General features: G+C 42.4%; 1 protein-coding gene across 1 annotated transcript; it reads left to right on the top strand.

The window, feature by feature from the left end:
• Positions 1 to 1,656: 1,656 nt before the first annotated feature.
• Positions 1,657 to 25,467, top strand: cep78 (centrosomal protein 78). Its single transcript, XM_024003047.1, has 16 exons — positions 1,657 to 1,741; positions 6,171 to 6,436; positions 6,534 to 6,703; positions 6,788 to 6,860; positions 6,961 to 7,064; positions 16,791 to 16,965; positions 17,121 to 17,234; positions 17,407 to 17,471; positions 17,656 to 17,761; positions 18,469 to 18,583; positions 18,746 to 18,788; positions 18,921 to 19,055; positions 19,268 to 19,345; positions 23,847 to 24,016; positions 24,246 to 24,372; positions 24,582 to 25,467. The coding sequence occupies exons 2-16, from the start codon at positions 6,178 to 6,180 to the stop codon at positions 25,128 to 25,130; spliced, it is 2,283 nt and encodes a 760-aa protein (XP_023858815.1). The 5' UTR covers positions 1,657 to 1,741; positions 6,171 to 6,177; the 3' UTR covers positions 25,131 to 25,467.
• The last annotated feature ends 327 nt before the right edge of the window (positions 25,468 to 25,794 follow it).

Raw genomic sequence — 25,794 nt, 5'->3', positions numbered from 1 at the left:
GTGCTAACATACAAACACAGCGCAAAGAACTGAGGAACACAAAGGGATTAAATACCTACAAGGAAATGACACACAGGTGCAAATAATAATTAGAACAAGGGAAAAACAAAAGGTTCAAAAAAGGCGCAATGGGGGCATCTAGTGACCAAAAACCTGAACAATCCTGGCCAAATCCTGACAGGAACATCACATTTCAAAGGTACGAGGCTTTCAGTTCCTGAAAGACAAAATGACATTTCAGAGAATCATACACCATAACATTCAACAGATGATTATTCTTTCACATCTAGTCTTGGAAAAGTACATAAAAAAAATATTTTCCAGTATCATCACGTGCTGACTATAGAGACCCAAAACCTCAAAATACGTCCATAAAGATTCCTTCAAACCCTCCAGTACAGTTGACAAGATCACCTAATTAATTTCATGAGTCATTCATTACACAACAGGCATTTTTAAAAATGTGATTTTCCTCAAATTCATGACTTTCTTGATCTCATTAGTCATTTAAATAAAAATATAGAATTTTTAAATAATTTATATAATAATATAACATTTATAATTCATAAGATTTATTTCATGCAAGTCATTCAAAATGAATAGGTCATCTTAAATTCATATGAAGTATAGAGTATATACGCTCCTTTGGAAACTAGAGGTGCTCCTGAGTAGAATGGACCCCCTTTTACTGCGACACAATGTACAGTATGTCCAATATGAAAAATGTACTGAACATCGTGCAATACGAGTGGGCTAATTAACAATGGGATTTAAAAGTGTCTTCTAACATGTAGCATTACAATATTATTATTCATATTGTTATTACTATTATTATTAATAGTAGCATAAATAATGTTTTGTTGTTTGTATTACTGTCATTACCACAAATATCAACACAACAGGCAACATTTTAAATATTTGACTGAGTTACAGTTCATAGAAGAAAATCAGTCAATTTAAATAAATTATGGCCTAATATATGGATTTCACATGACAATGAAAATGCAATTACCTGGCAACAGTTCTGTTGGACATTCCTGCAGTCAGAATGTCAATTGCGCACACTCAAAACTTGAGACATTTGTGGCATTGTGTTGTGTGACAAAACTGCACATTTTAGAGTGGCCTTTTATTGTCTCCAGCACAAGGTGCACCTGTGTAAGGATTATGCTGTTTAAACAGCTTCTTGATATGTCACCTCTGTCAGGTGGATGGATTATCTTGGCAAAGGAGAAATGCTCACTATCAGGGATGTAAACGGAATTTGTGCACAAAAGTTGAGAGAAATAAGCTTTTTGTGCATATGGAACATTTCTGTGATCTTTTATTTCAGCTCATGAAACATGGGACCAACACTTTACATGTTCTGTTTATGTTTTTCAGTATAGTAATCATTACTTTTAATGCTGTTAACAATAATGTCAATGTTATAATATAATGTGTGCTATAAAGCGATTAACTGTATTCATTTTTTCATATTGTTAAACAACATTCTAAGTCTGCTAACATTTCTTCATAAAATGTTACGAATATCGACCATTTGTATTATTTTTTACCATCCTCTTTGCGGGACTTTTATTTCGAAAGAAAATCTCCGAGGTCACGGGTTTATTCTTGCTATGTCTTGCTTATGTACCATAGCTGTTATTCTTGCTGGCGGAACAGAGGTGGGTTTGCACAGTTTTGACTGTTCGCGCGGTTAGGAAACCAAGGAAACAATAACTCCTAGAGAAACTGACAGGTGAGCTGTTGCATGTTGTGTATCTTGGTAGCTAGCTTTACAATCATAAGACATTACAACAATTGAAAGTAAATGTATGTTTATTATTGATAGCTTGTGGTTTAACTGGGGCCACAGCTGGCTAACTGTTCACTATTTACTCTGCAGCCAACTAACGTTAGCTAGCATTAGCAAGCTGTCATGGCTAGCGACTAGTAGGAACGTTGGATGGCATCTCATCTGAAGCTTATACCCAAATGCTATCAGTGTTTTAACGTTAACGTAGTCAGCTATATTTTAATTGTTTTACTAACTAGCTAAATAGTTATTATTAGCCAGTTAGCCCACTTGCAAGTTAATTAGCTATAGCTACATCAACAACATAAAAAAAAGTCACAATACAAGTCCCCAGGTTATAGTAGAAAGGTGCCAATAACCTGTATTCATGATATGAAACATAATTGTCTACACATTAACAATGATATATATTTGTTCATATTTAAGTGACATTTGCATTACATTTGGGTTTTAAAACATGTTCTAAGGTCAATTAAATGCCCCCAATGCGAATCACTGTATATGGAATACCTATTGGTTTATAGAGCAAAAACTATTCTGGGTGCTGATGTAAAAGTGTGGGGAGTACTCAGTAGGGTCTGTAGAATCTATATATGGTGTCATTTCATGGGGTTCTGAATAATACAAATTGTTGCTGGGCTTTTACTGTGGTCAAACAGCTTAAAACAGGGTGCCTGAACACTATACGGTACAAATATAGCACTGAAGGAAAAACAATAGATTGTGTGTACATGAAATGACACCCTATATAGATTCTGGAAGAGATGGAGACTGCACACTGTAGAAAAAAGGAATACATCCAAAACTGTACCTAGCGCTGTAATATGGCCATGTGGGAACACTAACTCTAAAGTTGTGTATCAATTTAACCTTTTAGTTATTTTTTTTTTTAAATATCTAGCTGATATTAAAGATAAGGTCCTTATGCTTCCAAAACCGTACCGCAAGCGATTGCGTGTTAATGTTCAGACCGAGCGTTGCGGCTCTTAACAACCCCCCCCCCCCACACAGAAAACGCCTTCGTCCGATGACTCTTACAGTATTTGTAATATAATGGAACTGAGAGTCATGATTAGGGTTACAAAGGGTCGGAAACTTTCCAGTAAATTTCCAGAATTTTCCCAGACATTTTCCATGGGAAGTTAAGCCCTGGAATTTTGTTTAAATTCATAAAAAAAGTTATCTTATAACAGTGAACCTTTTTGTGGGATTAAAATAAGGCAATTCTAGGGCTTGTGGCATATTTTGGTTAAACTATCCCCAATTCAATGGAATTGCAACCCTCTGCATGCACAGTGCATTCTTTCATCACATGTGCAGTGCACTCTTCCATCACATTACTACACTGTCTGAGACAAGGACTACATGTTTACTGGTAAGTTTTGATTATAATGCTGGGTGGGGTGAAAATATTTTATATGACAATTTTTTGTTAACTAGTAAATAGTAGCCTACAGCAAAGTGTGTTTAAATCATTTCTAACTTGTTAACAATTTCTGCTAGTTAGTTCTTGCTACCATGTGTGTTTTAGCTTGCTTGAGCCTGCTAACTGAGTAGTGTTAATTCACCTGTTTCCATACATGTTTCATCTTAAAACATGTATTTTACAAAGGAATGGTTTCATCTAACTGCTTAACTATTTATCTGTACATGGAATTGTATTTGGTATTTTTTTCTATTCTTTACAGGAAAATGACATGGCCACTATCTGATGTATGGAGACATTTCACTGCAGCTAATGTAGAAGGAAAAGCTGTGTACATTTGCAAATAATGTGCCAAATCATATGTGAAGAATGCAACAAAGAAGCAGAATCATCTGGCCAAGTGCATAAAGTTCCGTCAGCGCTCACAACAAGCACCCTCTGACAAAAGTCCCTCTAGTTCTATTCGAGGTGAGAATGATGAATCAGACACCTTATTGATAGCAAGAGCTCATTGTCCTCCTGGAATCCGAAGTTTGTTTGACTCAATGGAGGAACGTAGTCAGAGAAATGCTGATTAATGTCTTGCTCGAGCTGTGTATGCAACTGGTTCACCTCTGATGCTCACAGGCAATGTGTATTGGAAGAGATTTCCGAACGTTCTTCACCCAGCATACACCCTCCAACCAGACATGCTTTATCTACTCATTTGCTGGATGCAGAGTTCAAGTGAAGGTCAAGCAAATCATAGAGAAAGCAGACTGTATTGCAATCATCTCTGATGGGTGGTCGAATGTTCGTGGGCAAGGAATAATTAACTTCATCATCTCCACCCCTCAATCAGTATTCTACAAGAGCACAGACACAAGGGACAACAGACACACCGGTCTCTACATTACAGATGAGCTGAAGGCAGTCATCAATGACCTTGGACCACAGAAGGTATTTGCACTGGTGACAGACAATGCTGTGAACATGAAGGCTGCTTGGTCTAAAGTGGAGGAGTCCTACCCTCACATCAAACCCGTTGGCTGTGCTGCACATGCATTGAATCTGCTCCTCAAGGAGAGCCAAGGAAATGGTTAGGTATGTGAAGGGTCATCAAGTTATAGCAGCAATCTACCTCACCAAGCAAAGTGAGAAGAATAAGAGCACCACATTGAAGCTGCCCAGCAACACCCATTGGGGTGGTGGTGTCATCATGTTTGACAGTCTCCTGGAGGGGAAGGAGTCTCTCCAAGAAATGGCCATATCAAGAGGATCCTCCTGGATGATGTATTTTGGGAGAGAGTGGTAAGCAGCCTGAAACTCCTGAAACCTATAGCAGTAGCCATTGCACGGATTGAGGGAGACAATGCCATCCTGTCTGATGTTCAGACTCTGGTTGCAGATGTAAGAGGAGAAATCTGTACTGCCCTGCCAGCTTCACTGTTGCTCCAAGCAGAGGAAACTGCAGTTCTGAAATACATCAAAAAGCGTGAATACTTCTGCCTGAAGCCCATACATGTTGGACCCCAAGTATGCTGGCAAGAGCATCCTGATCAACAAGGCCTATGGTGTCATCACTACCATGTCTTGCCACCTTGGCCTGGATGAGGGCAAGGTTCTTTGCAGTCTGGCGAAGTACACTTCCAAGCAAGGGCTTTGAGATGGAGATGCAATATGGCAGTCGTGCCAACATATCTCATCAGCCACCTGGTGGAAGGGACTTTGTGGATCTGAGGCTCTTTCCCCTGTTGCCTCCATCATCCTCCAAATCCCACCAACATCAGCCGCCTCAGAGCACAACTGGTCCTTGTTTGGGAACACACACACACACCAAAGCACGCAACAGGCTGACCAATACAAGGGTTGAAAAATGGGTGTCCTTCTGGGCAAATTTGAGGCTTTTTGAGCCTGACAATGAGCCATCCTCAACCAGGTTGGAAAGTGACAGTGAAGATGACGCCTCCGAGTCTGATGTTCACAAGGTGAACATTGAGGAGGTCCAGGGAGAAGACATGGAAGCCTGAGAGGAAGACAACCACAGCTTTAGTTTCTAGACTCAATTTACAGATGTATGTTGAAAATGTTTTTGGGAGATGCGATGGATCATTCAATATTCCCTTTTGTTGTTGAGTGAAATCATCCCATCTGAAGAGTCAACTCATTTAATTAAAGTTCAATTTGTAACTAAATTATGTTTTTTTTCTATTGGAAGAATTTAATAATTTGCAATTATGTCTACTTATAATAAGGTAAAAGGTTTATGTTTCGGTCTCCATTTGATATGGTAAATATATCCAATGCAAAAAACATCTACATTTAAATGGTATTAATTTTAATTTGCATATATTTCCGTCAATTCCCATATATATTGCTGTTAATTCCCACGGAAAGTTTCCACCTCTGAATAGTCCCCAAAATGTGCAACCCTAGTCATGATCAAGGGCTATGTCATGGTAAGATTGATTCAATAGCTATTGAGGAGCGAACCGACTATCCAATATAAAACTAACTTTACCCCTGTGCTGTACCGAACCATATACCTACTGGCTCTCTAAAACGTTGAGTAAACAATACTTTCCTGTGGATATTTTGTCTCAAATTTCAAGCAGCTGATGGACAAACCGCACAGACAACCGGTAGATTAAGTTTAAATGTAATTTTTCTCAACATTCGGGCTTATAAGGAACATCTTACAAGATTTTTCAGGCATTAGTTTCAGGCTGTATATACCCATTTATTGTGTATTTAAGCCTGATTAATCAGACTAGGCATGAGCAAAAGTATTAGCTATGTTTGCCTAAAACTAAGGATTTATATAGCTAGTTTCATTAAATAAAATGTATTAATATTATCTATATGATATTAAATAAATAAACATTCAAGCCACAATTTGACGCAGACAAGTTCCTAAACCTCCATATTGTGTCCTTTAAGTTAACTCTTAGTTTTTTCTGCCACTAGATTGGAAATGTTGGACACAGTCCAAATTCGGCGCAGAGGTGCCCAAGACTTCGAGGCATATTATGATTATGCATGCGCTATGCAGGACTCAGTCCCATTGCCAGCAGTCAAGGCAAACCTGAGTCAAGGAATGCTTGACTTTAATGGGGATCGGCTCAAACTGACAGATTGGACACCCATACTCAACTCTCTGAGCATCAATAAACAGCTACAACATGTTGCAGTCAGAAGCTGCTACCAAAGTGGTCTCGGCATCGGAGAGCCAGGTAAACATCAAGTAGGCTAAACAATTTGAAGTAGGAGCCCCTTGCTGTATAACCTGTCCTTATTCCTTGTACGGCCTCTTCTCTTTACCTTTCTCAGAAAGGTACAGGGCTGGCAATAGGAAGAAGATTCCAGCCATCCGCTCCAAGGAGATGACGTTCAAACTGTGTAAAGCACTCAGGGAGTGTCTGACAGCTTCACCAAACCTCAAGACCCTCCAACTCCATGGTCTTCCATTTAGAGAGAGAGACCTTATCACTCTTACCAAGGTAGCAAGTTGCAGAGGCAGATTCACCTGAACCAACTTAAGGTTCTGCAGGGCACCCACTAATGCTAGTTTGTTGTTGTTCCAGGGTTTAGCCAAAAGTGTCTCTTTGGAAAATCTCTCTTTGGCTCACTGTCCTATAGCAGACGAGGGGTTAGAAGGTGAGTGAGACGTAGTGGGAAAAGTGAGAAAATGTGTTCTTGTGTGCAAGTTATTACCACATGATCTTTTTTGTCTGATTTGGTGTTTTCTAATGTTCAGCTATCTGCCAGAGTGTGAAGTACTCTCCATCTATAAAGACAGTGGACTTCACAGGCTGCAATCTGACCTGGAGAGGAGCGGAGCATATGGCCAACATCATCAAGGTACTGGATCTCTGTTATGAGCTTGGTCTTACCAACCCTTCCTTTGCAAATATTTATATATACACTAGATAACTGATAGGAGGCGCTGTGTTGAAGCCACTGTGCCTCCATCTTGTCAATCCCCACTGTTTGTAAAAAATATTTTGGCTGTAGAAATGCATTTATTAATGTCTACATTCGTTTTTCCACGTTTATTCTATTAGACACCTTACTGCATACTTTTAAATTATATTATGAGATATAAATAAATATATAAACGCAACATGTAAAGTGTTGGTCCCATGTTTCATGAGCTGAAATAAAAGATCCCAGATATTTTCCATATGCACAAAAAGCGTATTTCTCTAAGGTTTTGTGCACATATTTGTTTACATCCCTATTGGTGTGCATTCCTCCTTTGCCAAGATAATCCATCCACCTGACAGGTGTGGCATATCACGAAGCTGATTAAACAAAATGGTCATTACACAGGTGCACCTTGTGCTGGGTACAATAATAGGCCACTTTAAAATGTGTCACACAACACAATGCCACAGATGTCTCAAGTTTTGAGGGACCGTGCAATTGGCATGGTGACTGCAGGGATGTCCACCAGAGGTGTTGCCAGAGAATTGAATGTTCATTTCTCCTACCGTAAGCTGCCTCCAACGTCATTTTAGAGAATTTAGCAGTACATCCAACCAGCCTCACAACCGCAGACCACGTGTATGGCGTCGTGTGGGCGAGTGGTTTGCTGATGTCAACGTTGTGAACAGAGTGCCCTGTGGTGGTGGGGTTATGGTATGGGAAGGCATAAGCTATGGACAATGAACACAATTGCATTTTATCGATGGCAATTTGAATGCACAGCGATTCGCTGACAAGATCCTGCCGCCCATTTTTTTTTTTTTAAGGTATCTGTTACCAACAGATGCATATCTGTATTCCCAGTCATGTGAAATTCATAGATTAGAGACTAATTTATTTCAATTGACTGATTTCCTTATATGAACCTTAACTCAGTAAAATCTTAGAAATTGTTGTATTTTATTGTGCCAGTGACACATTTTTAGTTGTTTTGGCTCTACTCCAGCACTTTGGATTTGAAATGATAAAATTACTGAGGTTAAATGGCAGACTGTCAGCTTTAATTTGAGGGTATTTACATACATATTGGGTGAGCTGTTTAGAAATTAGAGCACTTTATATTTTACATAGTCCACCCATTTTAGGGGACCGAAAGTATTGGGACAAGTTCACTTGTGTATTAATTGGCATTGTATCATTTTAATTTCAAAGTGCTGGAGTACAGAGCCAAAACAACAACAAATGTCATTGTCCCAATACTTTTGTAGCTCATACGGAAAGTATTCAGACCACTTGACTTTTTCCAAATTTTGTTACGTTACAGCCTTATTCTAAAATTGATTAAATAAAGGAAAATCCTCAGCAATCTACACACAATACCCCATAATGATGAAGCAACAAACGGTTTTGATTTGAGTCCACCTGTGGTAAATTCAATTGATTGGACATGATTTGGAAAGGCACACACCAGTTTTCTATAAGGTTCCACAGTTGACTGCATGTCAGAGCAAAAACCAAACCATGAGGTCAAAGGAATTGTCTGTAGAGCTCCGAGACATGATTGTGTCAAGGTACAGATCTGGGGAAGGGTACCAAAACATTTCTGCAGCATTGAAAGTCCCCAAGAACACAGTGGTCCTCCATCATTCTTAAATGGAACAAGTTTGGAACCACCAAGACTCTTCCAGGGAGGTGAACAAGAACCCAATGGTCACTCTGACAGAGCTCTAGAGTTTATCTGTGGAGATGGGAGAACCTTCCGGAAGGACAACCATCTCTGCAGCACTCCACCAATCAGGCTTTATGGTAGAGTGGCCAGACGGAAGCCACTCCTCAGTAAAAAGCACATGACAGCCTGCTTGGAGTTTGCCAAAAGGCACCTAAAAACTCTCAGACCATGAGAAACAAGATTCTCTGGTCTGATGAAATCAAGATTGAACTGCTTGACCTAATTGCCAAGTGTCACATCTGGAGGAAACCTGGCACCATCCCTACAGTGAAGCATGGTGGTAGCAGCATCATGCTGTGGGGATGTTTTTCAGCAGCAGGGACTGGGAGACTAGTCAGGATCGAGGCAAAGATGAACGGAGCAAAGTACAGCGAGATCCTTGATGAAAACCTGCTTCAGAGCGCTCAGGACCTGACTGGGGCGAAGGTTCACCTTCCAACAGGACAACAACCCTAAGCACACAGCCAAGACAACGCAGGAGTGGCTTCGGGACAAGTGTCTGAATGTCCTTGAGTGGCCCAGCCAGAGCCCGATCGAACATCTCTGGAGAGACCTGAAAATAGCTGTGCAGCAACACACCCCATCCAACCTAACAGAGCTAGAGAGGATCTGCAGAGATGAATGGGAGAAACTCCCCAAATACAGGTGTGCCAAGCTTGTAGCGTCATACCCAAGAAGACTCAAGGCTGTAGTCACTGCCAAAGGTGCTTAAACAAAGTACTGAGTAAAGGGTATGAATACTTATGTCAATGTGATATTTCAGTTTAAAAATATAAATTAGCAAAGAATTCTATACCTGTTTTTGCATTGTCGTTATGGAGTATTGTGTGTCGATTTGATGAGGGTAAAACATTTTTTTTAATACATTTTAGAATAAGGCTGTAACCTAACAAAAAATTTGGAAAAGGTCAAGGGACTTGAATACTTTCCAAAGGCACTGCAAATAAAAATTATACTGTGTGTGTGTGTGTGTGTGTGTGAACTCAGCAAAAAAAGAAACGTCCCTTTTTCAGGACCCTCCAAATAACTTCACAGACCTTCATTGTGAAGAGTTTAAACACTGTTTCCCACGCTTGTTCAATGAACCATAAACAATGAATGAATATGCACCTGTGGAATGGTCGTTAAGACACTAACAGCTTACAGACGGTAGGCAATTAAGGTCACAGTTATGAAAACTTAGGACACTAAAGAGGCCTTTTTACTGACTCTGAAAAACACCAAAAGAAAGATGCAGGACGGACAGCTGATCGTCCTCGCAGTGGCAGACCACGTGTAACAACACCTGCACAGGATCGGTACATCCGAACATCACACCTGTGGGACAGGTACAGGATGGCAACAACAACTGCCCGAGTTACACCAGGAACGCACAATTCCTCCATCAGTGCTCCTACTGTCCGCAATAGGCTGAGAGAGGCTGGACTGAGGGCTTGTAGGCCTGTTGTAAGGCAGGTCCTCACCAGACATCACCGGCAACAACGTTGCCTATGGACACAAACCCACCGTCGCTGGACCAGACAGGACTGGCAAAAAGTGCTCTTCACTGACGTGTTGCGGTTTTGTCTCACCAGGGGTGATGGTCGGATTCGCATTTATCGTCGAAGGAATGAGCATTACACCGAGACCTGTACTCTGGAGTGGGATCGATTTGGAGGTGGAGGGTCTGTCATGGTCTGGGGTGGTGTGTCACAGCATCATGGGACTGAGCTTGTTGTCATTGCAGGCAATCTCAACGCTGTGCGTTACAGGGAAGACATCCTCCTCATGTGGTACCCTTCCTGCAGGCTCATCCTGACATGACCCTTCAGTATGACAACGCCACCAGCTATACTGCTTCCTTCTGTGCGTGATTTCCTGCAAGACAGGAATGTCAGTTCTGCCATGGCCAGCGAAGAGTCCGGATCTCAATCCCATTGAGCATGTCTGGGACCTGTTGGATCGGAGGGTGAGGGCTAGGGCCATTCCCCCCAGAAATGTCCGGAAACTTCCAGGTGCCTTGGTGGAAGAGTGGGGTAACATCTCACAGCAAGAACTGGCAAATCTGGTGCAGTCCATGAGGAGATGCACTGCAGTACTAAATGCAGCTGGTGGCCACACCAGATACTGACTGTTATTTTTGATTTTGACCCCCCCCCCCCCTTTGTTCAGGGACACATTCAATTTCTGTTAGTCACATGTCTGTGGAACTTGTTCAGTTTATGTGTCAGTTGATGAATCGTGTTATGTTCATACAAMTATTTACACATGTTAAGTTTTCTGGAAAAAAACGCAGTTGACAGTGAGGATGTAACTTTTTTTGTGAAGTTATAAACTACTGTTCAAAAGTTTGGGGTCACAAATGTCCTTTGTTTTCCATGAAAACATACATGAAATGAGTTGCAAAATTAATAGGAAATATAGTCAAGATGTTGACAAGGTTATAAATAATGATTTTTAATTGAAATAATAATTGTGTCCTTCAAACTTTGCTTTCGTCAAAGAATCCTCCATTTGCTGCAATTGCAACCTTGCAGACCTTTGGCATTCTATTTGTCAATTTGTTGAGGTAATCTGAAGAAATTTCACCCCATGCTTCCTGAAGCACTTCCCACAAGTTGGATTGGCTTGATGGGCACTTCTTACTTACCATACGGTCAAGCTTCTCCCACAACAGCACAATAAGGTTGAGATCAGGTAACTGTGCTGGCCACTCCATTATAGACAGAACACCAGCTGACTGCTTTTTCCCTAAATAGTTATTGCCTAGTTTGGAGCTGTGCTTTGGGTCATTGTACTGTTGTAGGAGGAAATTGGCTCCAATTAAGCACCGTCCACAGGGTATGTTATGGCGTTGCAAAATGGAGTGATGGGTCTTGAAGAAGGAAGGCTCTTTTACTCTGTACAAATTTCCAACTTTAGCACCCCCAGAACATCACATTGCCTCCACCATGCTTGACAGATGGCGTCAAGCACTCCTCCAGCATCTTTTCATTTTTTCTGCGTTTCACGAATGTTCTTCGTGATCCGAACACCTCAAACTCAAGATTTGTTTGTGTTTTGTTGCCCATCTTAATATTTTATTTTTATTGGCCAGTCTGAGATATGGCTTTTTCTTTGCAACTCTGCCTAGAAGGTCAGCATCCCGGAGTTGCCTCTTCACTGTTGACGTTGAGACTGGTGTTTTGCGGGTACTATTTAATAAAGCTACCAGTTGAGGACTTACGAGGAATCTGTTTCTCAAACTAGACACTAATGTACTTGTCCTCTTGCTGAGTTGTGCACTTGGCCTCCCACTCCTCTTTCTATTCTGGTTAGAGCCAGTTTGCGCTGTTCTGTGAAGGGAGTACTGGCAATTTTTCGCATGGAATAGCCTTCAAGTTTCAGAAGAAAGTGCTTTGTTTCTGGCCATTTTGAGCCTGTAATCGAACCCACAAATGCTGATGCTCCAGATACTCAACTAGTCTAAAGAAGGCTAGTTTTAATGCTTCTTTAATGAGGACAACAGTTTTCAGCTGTGCTAACATAATTGCAAAAGGTTTTTCTAATGATCAATTAGCCTTTTTGAAATGATACTTGGATTAGCTAACACAACGTGCCATTGGAACACAGGAGTGATGGTTGCTGATAATGGGCCTCTGTACGCCTATGTAGAAATTCCATATAAAATCTGCCGTTTCCAGCTACAATAGTTAATGTTGTAAATGACTATCTACACTGTATTTCTGATCAATTTGATGTTATTTTAATTAACAAAAAATGTGTTTTTCTTTTCTTTCAACAATAAGGAAGTTTCTAAGTGACCCCAAACGTTTGAACAGTAGTGTACGTACATTTTTCTTTATTTTTTACTATTTTCTACATTGTGGAATAATAGTGAATACATCAAATCTATGAAATAACACATATGGAATCTTGTAATAACCAAAAAGTGTTAAACAAATCAAAATATATTTTGTATTTGAAATTCTTCAAATAGCCACCCTTTGCCTTGATGACAGCTTTGCACACTTGGCATTCTCTCAACCAGCTTCACCTGGAATGGTTTTCCAACAGTTTTGAAGGAGTTCCCACATATGCTGAGCACTTGTTGTCTGCTGTTCCTTCACTCTGCTGTCCAACTCATCCCAAACCATCTCAATTGGGTTGAGGTCGGGTGATTGTGGAGCCCAGGTCATCTGAGGCAGCACTCATCACTCTCCTTCTTGGTCAAATAGCCTTTTTACAGCCTGGAGGTGTTTGAAAAATAAATGATAGTCCCACCAATCGCTAACCAGATGGGATGGCGTATCGCTGCAGAATGCTGTGGTAGCAATGCTGGTTAAGTGTGCCTTGAATTCTAAATAAATCAGTGTCACCAGCAAAGCACCATCACATCTCCTCCATGCTTCACGGTGGGAATCAGACATGCGAAGATCATCCGTTCACCTACTCTGCATCTCACAAAGACATGGTGGTTGGAACCAAACATCTCAAATTTGGACTCATCAGACCAAAGAACAGATTTCCACTGGTCCAATGTTCATTGCACATGTTTCTTGGCCCAAGCAAGTCTCTTCTTATTGGTCTCCTTTTAGTAGTGGTTTCTTTGCAGCAATTCGACCATGAAGGCCTGATTCACGCAGTCTCCTCTGAACAGTTAATTTTGAGATGTGTCTGTTCCTTGAACTCTGAAGCATTTATTTGGGCTGCAATTTTCTGAGGCTGGTAACTCTAATGAACTCATCCTCTGCAGCAGAGAACTCTGGGTCTTCCTTTCCTGTGGCGGTCCTCATGAGAGCCAGTTTCATCATAGCGCTGGATGGTTTTTCAAATCAAACTTTATTTTTCACATGCGCCGGTACTGAGTCAATGTGCGGTGGTACAGGTTAGTTGAGGTAATTTGTACATGTAGGTAGGGGTGAAGTGACTATGCATAGATAATAAACAGCGAGTAGCAGCAGTGTAAAAAAAAGAAAAAATGTAGGGGGGGGTGTCAATGTAAATAGTCCGGGTGGCCATTTGATTAGTTGTTCAACAGTCTTTTGGCTTGGGGGTAGAAGCTGTTAAGGAGCCTTTCGGTCCGAGACTTGGTGCTCCGGTAATGCTTGCCATGCGGTAGCAGAGAGAACAGTCTATGACTTGGGTGACTGGAGTCTGGCAATTTTTGGGGCTTTCCTTTGACCATGCCTAGTATATAGGTCTTGGATGGCAGGAAGCTTGGCCCCAGTGACGTACTGGGCCGTACGCATTACCCTCTGTCGCGCCTTACGGTCAGATACCGAGCAGTTGCCATACCAGGCGGTGATGCAACCGGTCAGGATGCTCTCGATGGTGCTGCTGTAAAACCTTTTGAGGATCTGAGGACCCATTTCAGTCTCCTGTCGTGCCCTCTTCACAACTATCTTGGTGTGTTTGGACCATGATAGTTTGTTGGTGATGTGGACATCAAGGACCTTGGAACTCTCTACCCGCTCCACTACAGCCCCATCTATGTTAATGGGTGCCTGTTCGGCCCGCCTTTTCCTGTAGTCCTTGATCCGCTCCTTTTGTCTTGCTCACATTGAGGGAGAGGTTGTTGTCCTGGCACTACACTGGCAGGTCTCTGACCTCCTCCCTATAGGCTGTCTCATCGTTGTCTGTGTCTCAGCATCATCTGTGATGATGGTGTTGAAGTCGTGTTTGGCCACGCAGTCGTAGGTGAACAGGGAGTACAGTAGGGGACTAAGCACACACCCCTGAGGGGCCCCAGTGTTGAGGATCAGCGTGGCAGACATGTTGTTTCCTACCTTTACCAACTGGGGGTGGCCCGTCAGGAAGTCCATGATCCAGTTGCAGAGGGAGGTGTTTAGTCCCAGTGTCCTTAGCTTAGTGATGAGCTTCGTGGGCACTATGGTGTTGAATGCTGAGCTGTAGTCGAACAGAGTTCTCACATAGGTGTTTCTTTTGTCCAGGTGGGAAAGGGCAGTGTAGAGTGCAGTAGAGATTGCGTCATCTGTGGATCTGTTTGGCGGTATACGAATTGGAGTGGGTCTAGGGTATCAGGGAGGATGCTGTTGATGTGAGCCATGACCAGCCTTTCAAAGTACTTCATGGCTACTGAAGCGAGTGCTACGGGGCGGTAATCATTTAGGCAGGTTACCTTCTCTCCCTTGGGCACAGGGACTATAGTGGTCTGCTTGATACATGTAGGTATTACAGACTCCGTCAGGGAGAGGTTGAAAATGTCAGTGAATACACTTGCCAGTTGGTCAGCGCATGCTTTGAGTCCCAGTCCTGGTAATCCGTCTGGTCCCGCTGCTTTGTGAATGTTGACATGTTTAACTTCTTTAGGGTATGTGGGACGGTAGCGAAGAATGCTTTTCATCCAAACGTGAAAATGCTGCCCCCTACCCTAGAGAAGTTAAAGGTCTTGCTCACATCTGCTACCGAGAGCGTTATCACACAGTCGTCCGTAACAGCTCATGCTCTCATGCATTCTTCAGTTTTGTTTGCCTCAAAGCGAGCATAAAAGGCATTTAGCTCGTCTGGTAAGCTTGCGTCACTGCGCAGCTCGCAGCTTGGTTTCCCTTTGTAGTCCGTAATAGTTTTCAAGTCCTGCCACATCCGCAGAGCGTCAGAGCTGGTGTAGTAGGATTCAATCTTAATCCTGTATTGACGCTTTGCCTGTTTGATGATTCGTCTGAGGGCGTCCGTATCGGGATTTCTTATAAACGCCAGGATTAGTGTCCCTCTCCTTGAAAGCTCTTGCCTTTACCTCAATGCACTTATTGATGAAGCCAGTGACTGATGTGGTATACTCCTCAATGCCATTAGATGAATCCCGGAACATATTCCAGTCTGTGCTCGCAAAACAGTCCTGTAGCGTAGCATCCGCATCATCTGACCACAATATTTTTTTCCGACTGCATTTGAAGAAACATTCAAAGTTCTTGAAATGTTCTGCATTGACTGACCTTCATGTCTCAAAGTAATGATGGACCGTCGTTTCTCTTTGCTTATTTGAGCTGTTCTTGCCGTAATATGGACTTGGTCTTTTAGCAAATAGTACTATCTTCTGTATACCATCTCTACCTTGTCACAACACAACTGATGGCCTCAAACGCATTAAGAAGGAAAGAAATTCCACAAATGTACTTTTAACAAGGCACACCTGCTATTGAAATGCATTCCAGGTGACTACCACATGAAGCTGGTTGAGAGAATGCCAAGAGTGTGCAAAGCTGTCATCAAGGCAAAGGGTGGCTACTTTGCTTACTACATGATTCCATATGTGTTATTTCATAGTTTTGATGTCTTCACTATTATTCTATAATGTAGAAAATAGTAAAAATAAAGAAAAACCCTTGAATGAGTAGGTGTGTCCAAACTTTGGACTGGTACTGTATATACACACATTTTCCTTAAAGTATAATTTTTTTGAGAACTAATGTTCCTCTCCACACTATAACAAAAAAGTATTACATGTAATTATTTTATTTTAATAATTTAATTGAAATACTGTAGAATTCCTATGGAGGACCGCTCCTACTGGGGAGCACCAATATGGCCAACCGGTGGCTTCAAAGCCGCACAATGGCCAGCAATCCAAGGTTTATATACTCTGAGTATACAAAACATTAAGAACACTTGCTTTTCCCATGACCGACCAGGTAAATCCAGGTGAAAGCTATGATCACTTATTGATGTCACTTGTTAAATCCACTTCAGTCAGTGTAGATGACCGTGAAGATACCTGTTAAAGTAGGATTTTTAAGCCTTGACACAATTGATAAATGGAATGAGTATGTGTGCCATCTGTGACTGTCATTACAGTGAGCTCTGTTTCCCTCTAGTGGGGATGGTCCGTATGACATACTCAGAAGATCTGTATTGAAGTCATTACACATTCAACAATTGGGCAGAATCGTGCATCCTTATTGTTTGGGTTTGTGTGTGACCTCCAGTTGACTGACCTCTCCCCTGCATTGCAGCATCAGGCAATGCGGAGGCACAGTGCAGCCTGGGCCGAATCTCTGAGGTACAGGAGGCCTGAATTCGAGGGCATGGGAGGCCTCCGCCGGGTCACTCTCAACTGCAACACCCTGGTGGGAGACAGAGGGGCGGCCGCCCTAGCACAGGAACTGGCTGAGGACCTCTGGGTCAAAGGTCAGAGGACATGTTCTCATTGACCCACTTTCAAGTCAGTTTTTTAGGACCTTTCCTTGGGCTTGAATCCAGGGTTGTGTATATTAAGGAACACTATATCAAAACTTCTTTGTTAATGGTGGTATTGACTCTAGTTTTTTGCATTGTTTTCCTAGCCTTGGATCTGCAGAAGTGTGGTTTGTCCAACGATGGGACACGGTCTCTGCTGGAGGCTCTAAAGTCCAACTCCACTCTCTGTGTCCTGGATATCAGGAGGAACCCCTTGGTGGGTAAGTTCCAACTGACACTGCTCTGATTGGATGGGATTGTTTTACTCATGGCACCTGTCAAAAGGGTATATTTTGGAAGTAGACATCTCAGAATGATCATATCTACTCGGGTTGCAGTTTTTTCCTTTGAGAGTTTGTTATAGTGGTTCTTACTCCTCTCCTCCTCGCACAGACAACGACCTGATGAAGTCCGTGATCGAAAGAGTTCTCATGAACGCTAATGGTCAATCCTCTCAGGTAGGCCAGGAGAAAATGTGTCCCTATCTGGCTATTAAAGTAAACATTGGGAGCTGTGTGTCCGTGATTAACGCAAAGTGGTACGATACATACTGTATTATACATGTGTGAAGATGTGTATTAGTATCTTGGGGTTGATGATGGTGGTTTCTCAGTAGTATGTGCTCCGTGTTTTATGTTGTAGTACTCCTGGATCAAGCCCCCAGCCCTCAAAGACTCACAGAAACCTCCAATCGTTAAGAGAAGAATACTGGGAAATACAGCTAGAGGAAAAGCAACATTTAGGATAGGTACTTTTGATCATCTACTCTCAAGGGAGTAGATATTTGTTTCCAAGGCATTCTCTCTTTGACCTTTGCTCCCCCAGTGATGCAGAGAAGTGCCCACAGTTGTGTTCATTATAGGCTCCAAACGGAAGACAATGAACTGAAATATAGAGGGCCCACCTAGACTTGTCCAATAGGAAACATTTATTTTGTTTCCGGTTGCGTTCCATAATGAACACAATCCAGGTCACTGTTAACTCTCCCTTAGCCATCAGCCTCTCAATACTAAGCCTCCAAACACACAGTCACACTGTGGTACTATACACTATAACAGTGGATATGTCACAAATGGCTAAATGTAACTAGAGCCACCACATCCTTTCTGGAGCCAGGAAGTAGCATTACGGTTGCCCGGTATCTAAAAGTCTAATAGCGGTAGTTAACCAACAGTAAATACATGTAACTAACTCTGGCTAACTGTGGAATTAAACAATTCACCTATTTATAGTTAGTTCGCTACGGCATCCTCTCTCTTTGCTTGCTACCAGTGTACGTAATGCTTTGTTTGACGTGTGTGACGTATCCACTTTCATAGCGTGTTGAGATGAAACTTCCCTATGTAGTTACCATACTAATGGACCCTGTGATGTTCTATTAATAATTTCATTCTTTTCAACTGCCGACCTCATATAATTTCCTGCCGGCGTTGACCATATATAGTCCTGCCCCAGGTCCACGCAGGTTGTCGTTGGCCGGTAGGCGGAGTCCAGTTGTTGCCCAGCAGCCACACCCCAGCTCCAGCAGGTGTATCCCATGGCGCACTGCAGAACGTGCTGGACGACAGAGGTAAGGGCAGTCGTCGAGGAGAATGACTACAGGAATCTTCCTCCTACAAGATGAAACGCCTTTATTTATCTTAATTTCAATAATGAAGACTAAAATCAACTTCCATTGTCCTCCATGAGTGGTTGAATATCCTCTTCTTTTCATGTCCTCCTATCTTGACAGAGGACTTCCTCCAGGTAATACAGTGGCAGAGCAGAGCTTTGAGGTAAGCAATCCATTTGTCTAACACACTGTTAGAGACTAATTCTGACACTTTCTGGCCACATATAATCCCTATGTGCCTGACCTGTGTTGTGATCATAGGTTCTGTTGATGTCTAATATATGGTCTTCTTCAGGGGGCTGCCACTGTCAAGGTCACAATGGAGACTGAGTCAGAGGAGGAGGGAGAGGAGGAAGCGGTTGAGACAAAAAGCCTGTCACCACTTAGCCTTCATGAGAGGGTCACTGTCAGACAGTACAGACGTGTACAGGTAAAGCCCATATGGTAGCAGACAGTGCACATACTGTACTTAGTGGGGCGTTTTGAAAAGGGATTACTTCAAACTGAGGTGCATCCTGATTGACAAGCCCCACAAACACCAGGCATGTTTGCTCTCCCACTGACTGACGGGCAGGCAGACATACCGACACTGGTGTTTTGATTTGACAGTGATGGAGTGCATTTCTCCTGTTTTTCCTACAGGTGGAGCTGGAGGAGTGTCGGCTCAGACTAGCAGAGGAAAGGAGGGCCAGAGTGAAGGCAGACACTCGTCTCATGGAGGTACGGACTGTCATCCCAACCTTTGTACTAGTATACTCTGCATTTTAGTCTTACAATTTTCTACCATTTTTGTGAGAAGATGGTATGACTTGCATACATGTACAGTACCAGTCAAAGGTTTGGACACTCCTACTCATTCAAGGATTTTTCTTTATTTGTACTATTTTATACATTGTAGAATAATAGTGAAGACATCCAATCTATTAAATAACATATGGAATCATGTAGTAAATACAAAATTGTTAAACAATTCAACATATATTTTATATTTGAGATTCTTCAAAGTAGCCACCCTTTGCCTTGATGACAGCTTTGCACACTCTTGGCATTCTCTCAACCAGCTTTATGAGGTAGTCACCTGGAATGCATTTCAATTAACAGGTGTGCCTTGTTAAAAGTACATTTGTCGAATTTCTTTTGAGCCAATCAGTTGTGTTGTGACAAGGTAGGGGTGGTATACAGAGGATAGCCCTATTTGGTAAAAGACCAAGTCATTCTTTTTTCACTTTTTATTTAACCAGGTAGGCTAGTTGAGAACAAGTTCTCATTTGCAGCTGCGATCTGGCCAAGATAAAGCAAAGCAGTTCGACACACAACAACACAGAGTTACACATGGAATAAACAAACATACAATCAATAATACAGTAGAAAAATCTATATACATGTGCAAATGAGGTAGGATAAGAGAGGTAAGGCAATAAATAGGCCATGCTGGCGAAGTAATTACAGTATAGCAATTAAACACTGGAATGGTAGAATGTGCAGAAGATGAATGTGCAAGTAGAGGTACTGGGGTGCAAAGGAGCAAGATTAATAAATAAATACAGTATGGGGATGAGGTAGATTGGATGGGCTATTTACAGATGAGCTATGTACAGGTGCAGTGATCTGTGAGCTGCTCTGACAGCTGTTGCTTTAAAGCTAGTGAGGGAGGTAAGAGTCTCTAGCTTTAGTGATTTATGGCAAGAGCAGCTCAAATAAGCAAAGAGGAACTACAGTTGTGGTGAAATCCTGCACGGAGCCTTCACCGTGCGCTGCCACTTTAAGAGCGCATCAGCAGTAAGGAAGGAGGAAATAAAGACGGCTCTTTCAGCTCTCTGGGGAGGAGCTCTTGTGTGGCGCGACAGTTTGATTGTGTGTGCTATGCTGCAGAAGTTTTATTTGTTTTCAGCGTGTTTGTTTTCGTTTGGGACCGCGCCGGTTATGGATCGCATGGATTAGTAGCAACATTGTTGCGAAGCTTTGACATACAAACCATCGGACGGTCAGACTGTACACCTGCACACCTGAAAATCACAGCTAAGATCTCTCGTGTTCTCTTTCTCTTCCCTCTATCGTTCCAGTACTTTACCCTGCAATAGACTTTCTATTTTTCAAATGCACTTCCCATTGAAGTTCATTGGAGCTGGACTATTATTGCCCTGCCAGAAGTATTTTGGTGGACATTTTAGTTAAAAGGGAGGTTGCTTGCCAGTTATGTATTGTTATTTGAACTGTATTGAGGTGGGGTGTACTAATGACATGTGGCCGAGAAGATTGTGGACATTAGGCCTTTGTTGTGTCTATGAACACCCCCCCCCTTCCACACACACACATTCTTACCCTCTGCACTCCTCCACTGGAAGATAGTACATATTACTGCAAATCCTCTGTTGATGACTGGGTTCTTTATTGTATGAAGTTGCTGTTCAATTGCTCTGCCATTTATTATTATTATTATTATTATTATTATTGTATGAGGTATTCTTGGTGGGGTTACCCCTGTGCTGTGATGTGGGTTTTATAGGGTGTGTATTCTCTTTTCTCTCCACTGGCTATCTGGTAAACAGGCTACACTCTAGGCAGTCTCTTCTGCTGATGTGTGTGGGTCTGGTAGTGGTACTCTCTCTATTCTATTATTTTCCTTTCAGCATCGTTAATAGCTGCCTGGCGCCCGAACAAAATCTTTATCTTTACCCCTCTCTAATAAATACCGCTACACAGTCCATCATTACTTCAAGACATGAAGGTCAGTCATTGCGGAACATTTCAAGAACTGAACGTTTCCTCAAGTGCAGTCGCAAAAACCAAGCGCTATGTTGAAACTGGCTCTAATGAGGACCGCCACAGGAAAGGAAGACCCAGAGTTACCTATGCTGCTAAGGATAAGTTCATTAGTTACCAGCTTCAGAAATTGCAGCCCAAATAAGTAACAGATCCATCTCAACATCAACTGTTCAGAGGAGACTGCGTTAATCAGACTTTCAAGGTCGAATTGCTATAAAGAAACCACTACTAAACAACACGTTCCTTGAGACGTTTCTTTGAGATGCAGAGTAGGTGAACGGGATGACCTTCGCATGTCTGGTTCCCACAGTGAAGCATGGAGGAGGAGGTGTGGGGGTGCTTTGCTTGTGACACTGTCGGGGATTTCTTTATATTTCAAGGCATACTTAACCACCATGGCTACCACAGCATTTTGCAGCGATACGCCATCCCATCTGGTTAGCGATTGGTGGGCTATCATTTGTTTTTCAACAGGACAATAACCCAAAACACACCTCCAGGCTGTGTAAGGGCTATTTGACCAAGAAGGAGGGTGATGGAGTGCTGCATCAGATGACCTAGCCTACACAATCACCTGACCTCAACACAATTGAGATGGTTTTGGATGAGTTGGACTGCAGAGTGAAGGAAAAGCAGCCAACAAGTGCTCAGCATACACTACCGTTCAAAAGTTTGGGGTCACTTAGAAATGTCCTTGATTTAAAAGAAAAGGTAATTTTTTGTCCAGTAAAATAACATCAAATTGATCCGAAATACAGTGTAGTCATTGTTAATGTTGTAAATGACTCTTGTAGCTGGAAACGGCAGATTTTAAAAAATAAAAAGGAATATCTACAAAGGCTCTTCAGAGGCCAGCAACCATTACTCCTGTGTTCCAATGGCACGTTGTGTTAGTTAATCCAAGTTTATAATTTTAAAAGGCTATTAGAAAACCCTTTTGCAAGTGTTAGCACAGCTGAAAACTGTTGTCCTGATTTAAAGAAGCAATAAAACTGGCCTTAGACTAGTTGAAAATCTGGAGCATCCGCATCTGTGGGTTCGATTACAGGCTCAAAATGGCCAGAAAAAAATAACTTTTCTGAAACTCGTCAGTCTATTCTTGTTCTGAGAAATGAAGGCTATTCCATGCGAGAAATTACCAAGAAACTGAAGATCTCATACAACGCTGTGTACTACTCCCTTCACAAAACAGCACACTGGCTATAACCAGAATAGAAAGAGGAGTGGGAGGCCCCGGTGCACAACTGAGCAAGAGGACAAGCACATTAGTGTCTAGTTTGAGAAACAAACGCCTCACAATTCCTCAACTGGCAGCTTCATTAAATAGTACCCGCAAAACACCATTGTCAACGTCAACAGTGAAGAGGCGACTCCGGGATGCTGGCCAATAAAAACAAAAGATTAAGATGGGCAAAAGATTTCAGACACTGGACAGACAAATCTAAGTTTGAGGTGTTCGGATCACGAAGAACATTCGTGAGACGCAGAAAAAATGAAAAGATGGAGTGCTTGACGCCATGTCCAGCATGGTGGAGGCAATGTGATGGTCTGGGGGTGCTTTGCTGGTGGTAAAGTGGGAGATTTGTACAGGGTAAAATAGCCTTCCTTCTACAAGATCATCACTCCATTTTTCAACGCCATGCCATACCCTGTGGACGGTGCTTAATTGGAGCCAATTTCCTCCTACAACAGGACAATGACCCAAAGCACAGCTCCAAACTAGGCAATAACTATTTAGGGAAAAAGCAGTCAGCTGGTGTTCTGTCTATAATGGAGTGGCCAGCACAGTTACCGGATCTCAACCCTATTGAGCTGTTGTGGGAGCAGCTTGACCGTATGGTACGAAAGCCAATCCAACTTGTGGGAAGTGCTTCAGGAAGCATGGGGTGAATTCTCTTCAGATTACCTTTACAAATTGACAACTAGAATGCCAAAGGTCTGCAAGGCTGTAATTGCAGCAAATGGAGGATTCTTTGACGAAAGCAAAGTTTGAAGGACACAATTATTATTTCAATTAAAAATCCTTATTTATAACCTTGTCAACATCTTGACTATATTTCCTATTAATTTTGCAACTCATTTCATGTATGTTTTCTTGGAAAACAAAGGACATTCCTAAGTGACCCCAAACTTTTGAACAGTAGTGTATTTGGGAACTCCTTCAAGACTGTTGGAAAAGCATTCCTCGTGAAGCTGGTTGAGAGAATGCCAAGAGTGTGCAAAGCTGTCATCAAGGCAAAGGGTGGTTACTTTGCCTTGGTTACTACATGATTGCATATGTGTTATTTCATAGTTGTGATGTCTTCACTATTATTTTACAATGTAGAAAATATGAAAAATAGAGACCCTTGAATGAGTAGGTGTGTCCCAACTTTTGACTTGTAACCTATGCCCCTTTTTTTTATTCTTATCGTGTGTGTGTTTTAATTGTCGATCAACTGCTCTGCCTGTTCAGTATGAGTTGGAGAACGCTCGGCTGCGCAGTATCAACTTCTCTCTGTCGGAGGCACTGCATGCTCCTGCTACTGGCCCCTCCAGTGTTCTGGAGGACGATGCAGTTCTGGACAGCATCGAGAGCTCCTTCGGCAAGTTCCATGCCTTCCTGGACCTGCTCAAGGATGCTGGGTAAGCCTTGTGACTGGCAAAAAATATATTGGTGGGTTCACAAAGTTCCTCGGTAAATGGTTTCTCTTCGAATGGTTTCTCTTCGAATGTGTGGAGTTTCACCTCAATGGGACAAATATTGAGACTTACTTCCAGACTGGAGGGTTTAGATGTGAGGGGATGTTACTTGTTGTGTAATGATTATCCTGTGTATTCTAACACATACCCTATGCTCTGCTATGTCTCTCAGACTGGGCCAGTTAGCCTCCATGGCAGGGATTGACCAGTCCGACTTTGGCCCACTTGGGCGACCCCAGCTGTCCTCCAGTGTTGGACAGCCTCTTGTTGGGGCAGGGGACCAGGACACGGGAGATAAGGTTGATGTGGCACCTTCTGTAAATACAGTCTCAGTGCAGTCTGGGTGTGGGTGGTGTACAGTATGTATGTACTAAGATTGTCGTCAGGGATGGTGTTTCTTTGGTAGATATTCAAGTGTTAAGCAGTGTAGATTCTGAGTCTGTCGGTGGTGAATATCTGTCAGTAGCTTGGGTCCTATTCAATCTCATTCTCTGGGTTGTCTTTCCAGGGAGACGATGGCCCCAGTGCTCGGTCAGAGGGCCAGCCCAACGGATTCACCCCCGGAGCGCCAGCCACCCTCAGAGGGTTCTCGCCAGAGGGTGACCCACGGGAAGTGCCCCCCGTCCCTGCTAGTGAGTTAGCCAGTGAGCCCTGTGTGGCGAAATCTGGTGGAGAGAATCAGCAGAAGGATCCCTCGCCCTCACAACCGGAGGGACGACAGGTGTCAGGGACTGAGAACAGTATCCATAGCAACGGCTCCCATGGAAATGACTCGTACGCCAAAGGCTCCCTTAGCAATGACTCTCAGGGTAGCGGTTCCTATGGCAAAGGTTCCCGTGGTCGTAATGTCTCTCACCACAGTAACGGCAAAGGCTCACATGGCTACAGTTTTAATTACAGCAACTGCTCCTACAGCTCCATCCACAGCGACAGCTTCCATAGTAACAGCTCTGTAAGGTCCAGTCTGAGTGACATGAGTGAGCGTTTGGAATCTGTTGGGTCATTGGGGTCAAACGCTTCTGGAGGGGGCAGGGTAGGGTTAGGAGCTCAGAGGTGAAACTCTATTCAGAGTTTGAGAGGCTGGAACAGATCTGCTCTCTGGGGAGCATGGGTGGCGAGTCTGATGATGGGTTCTGAACCCACAACTCTGCCCCTTGTTGAGTGTTTTCTTTCTTTTTTCATGTTATATCTGTGTTTACCTTTCTTGTGCCAAATTGGAGTACTATTAAAAGGTTATTGTGCTAATGATGCCTAATCTTAAATGTGATTTTAGCCTTTTGTTAGATTAATGCTTTTGGGGCTTTTTAGTTGTTTTTTTAAAACTGACTTTTTTATACTGTTTGTAAATATATGTATATATTTTCTACAATAAACTTTGTTTAAAAAAAAGTTGATATACATTGATTGTAGGGCAGTACTTTGCTTACATTGTTCAACCATACGTATTTGTTTGTTTACACTAGGAAAAGTTATGGGAAAAATCAGTCTTGGTCATTCTACAGGGCTATTCCTGGGGTCAAAAACAATGGGCTCATTCGAGCAGATTACTTTTGTCAAGTCTGTGGCCATTGCTGGTCACTGCCTTTCAAAGTGTGTTGCATTATGGGGATAAAATATTTACGACTTGCGCCTACATGTAGACTGCATGAACTTCACATAAATCATGTGATCAAGGGTAATTTAGTTTTGACTGCAAGTTTCTGAAGTTGTTCTTCACCAAC

This window comes from Salvelinus sp. IW2-2015, linkage group LG15, assembly GCF_002910315.2.
Source record: "Salvelinus sp. IW2-2015 linkage group LG15, ASM291031v2, whole genome shotgun sequence".
In the NCBI taxonomy this organism is placed as follows: domain Eukaryota; kingdom Metazoa; phylum Chordata; class Actinopteri; order Salmoniformes; family Salmonidae; genus Salvelinus; species Salvelinus sp. IW2-2015.
This window is presented reverse-complemented; position numbering and strand designations above follow the sequence as displayed.

What these genes read in the sequence shown, in the direction of transcription:
- cep78 (XM_024003047.1), top strand. Translation starts at nt 6,178, where the DNA reads ATGTTGGACACAGTCCAAATTCGGCGCAGAGGTGCCCAAGACTTCGAG. An exon ending in GACAGTACAGACGTGTACAG is followed by an intron (nt 19,056 to 19,267) that starts GTAAAGCCCATA and finishes TTTTTCCTACAG; the next exon opens with GTGGAGCTGGAGGAGTGTCG. An exon ending in CAGACACTCGTCTCATGGAG is followed by an intron (nt 19,346 to 23,846) that starts GTACGGACTGTC and finishes CTGCCTGTTCAG; the next exon opens with TATGAGTTGGAGAACGCTCG.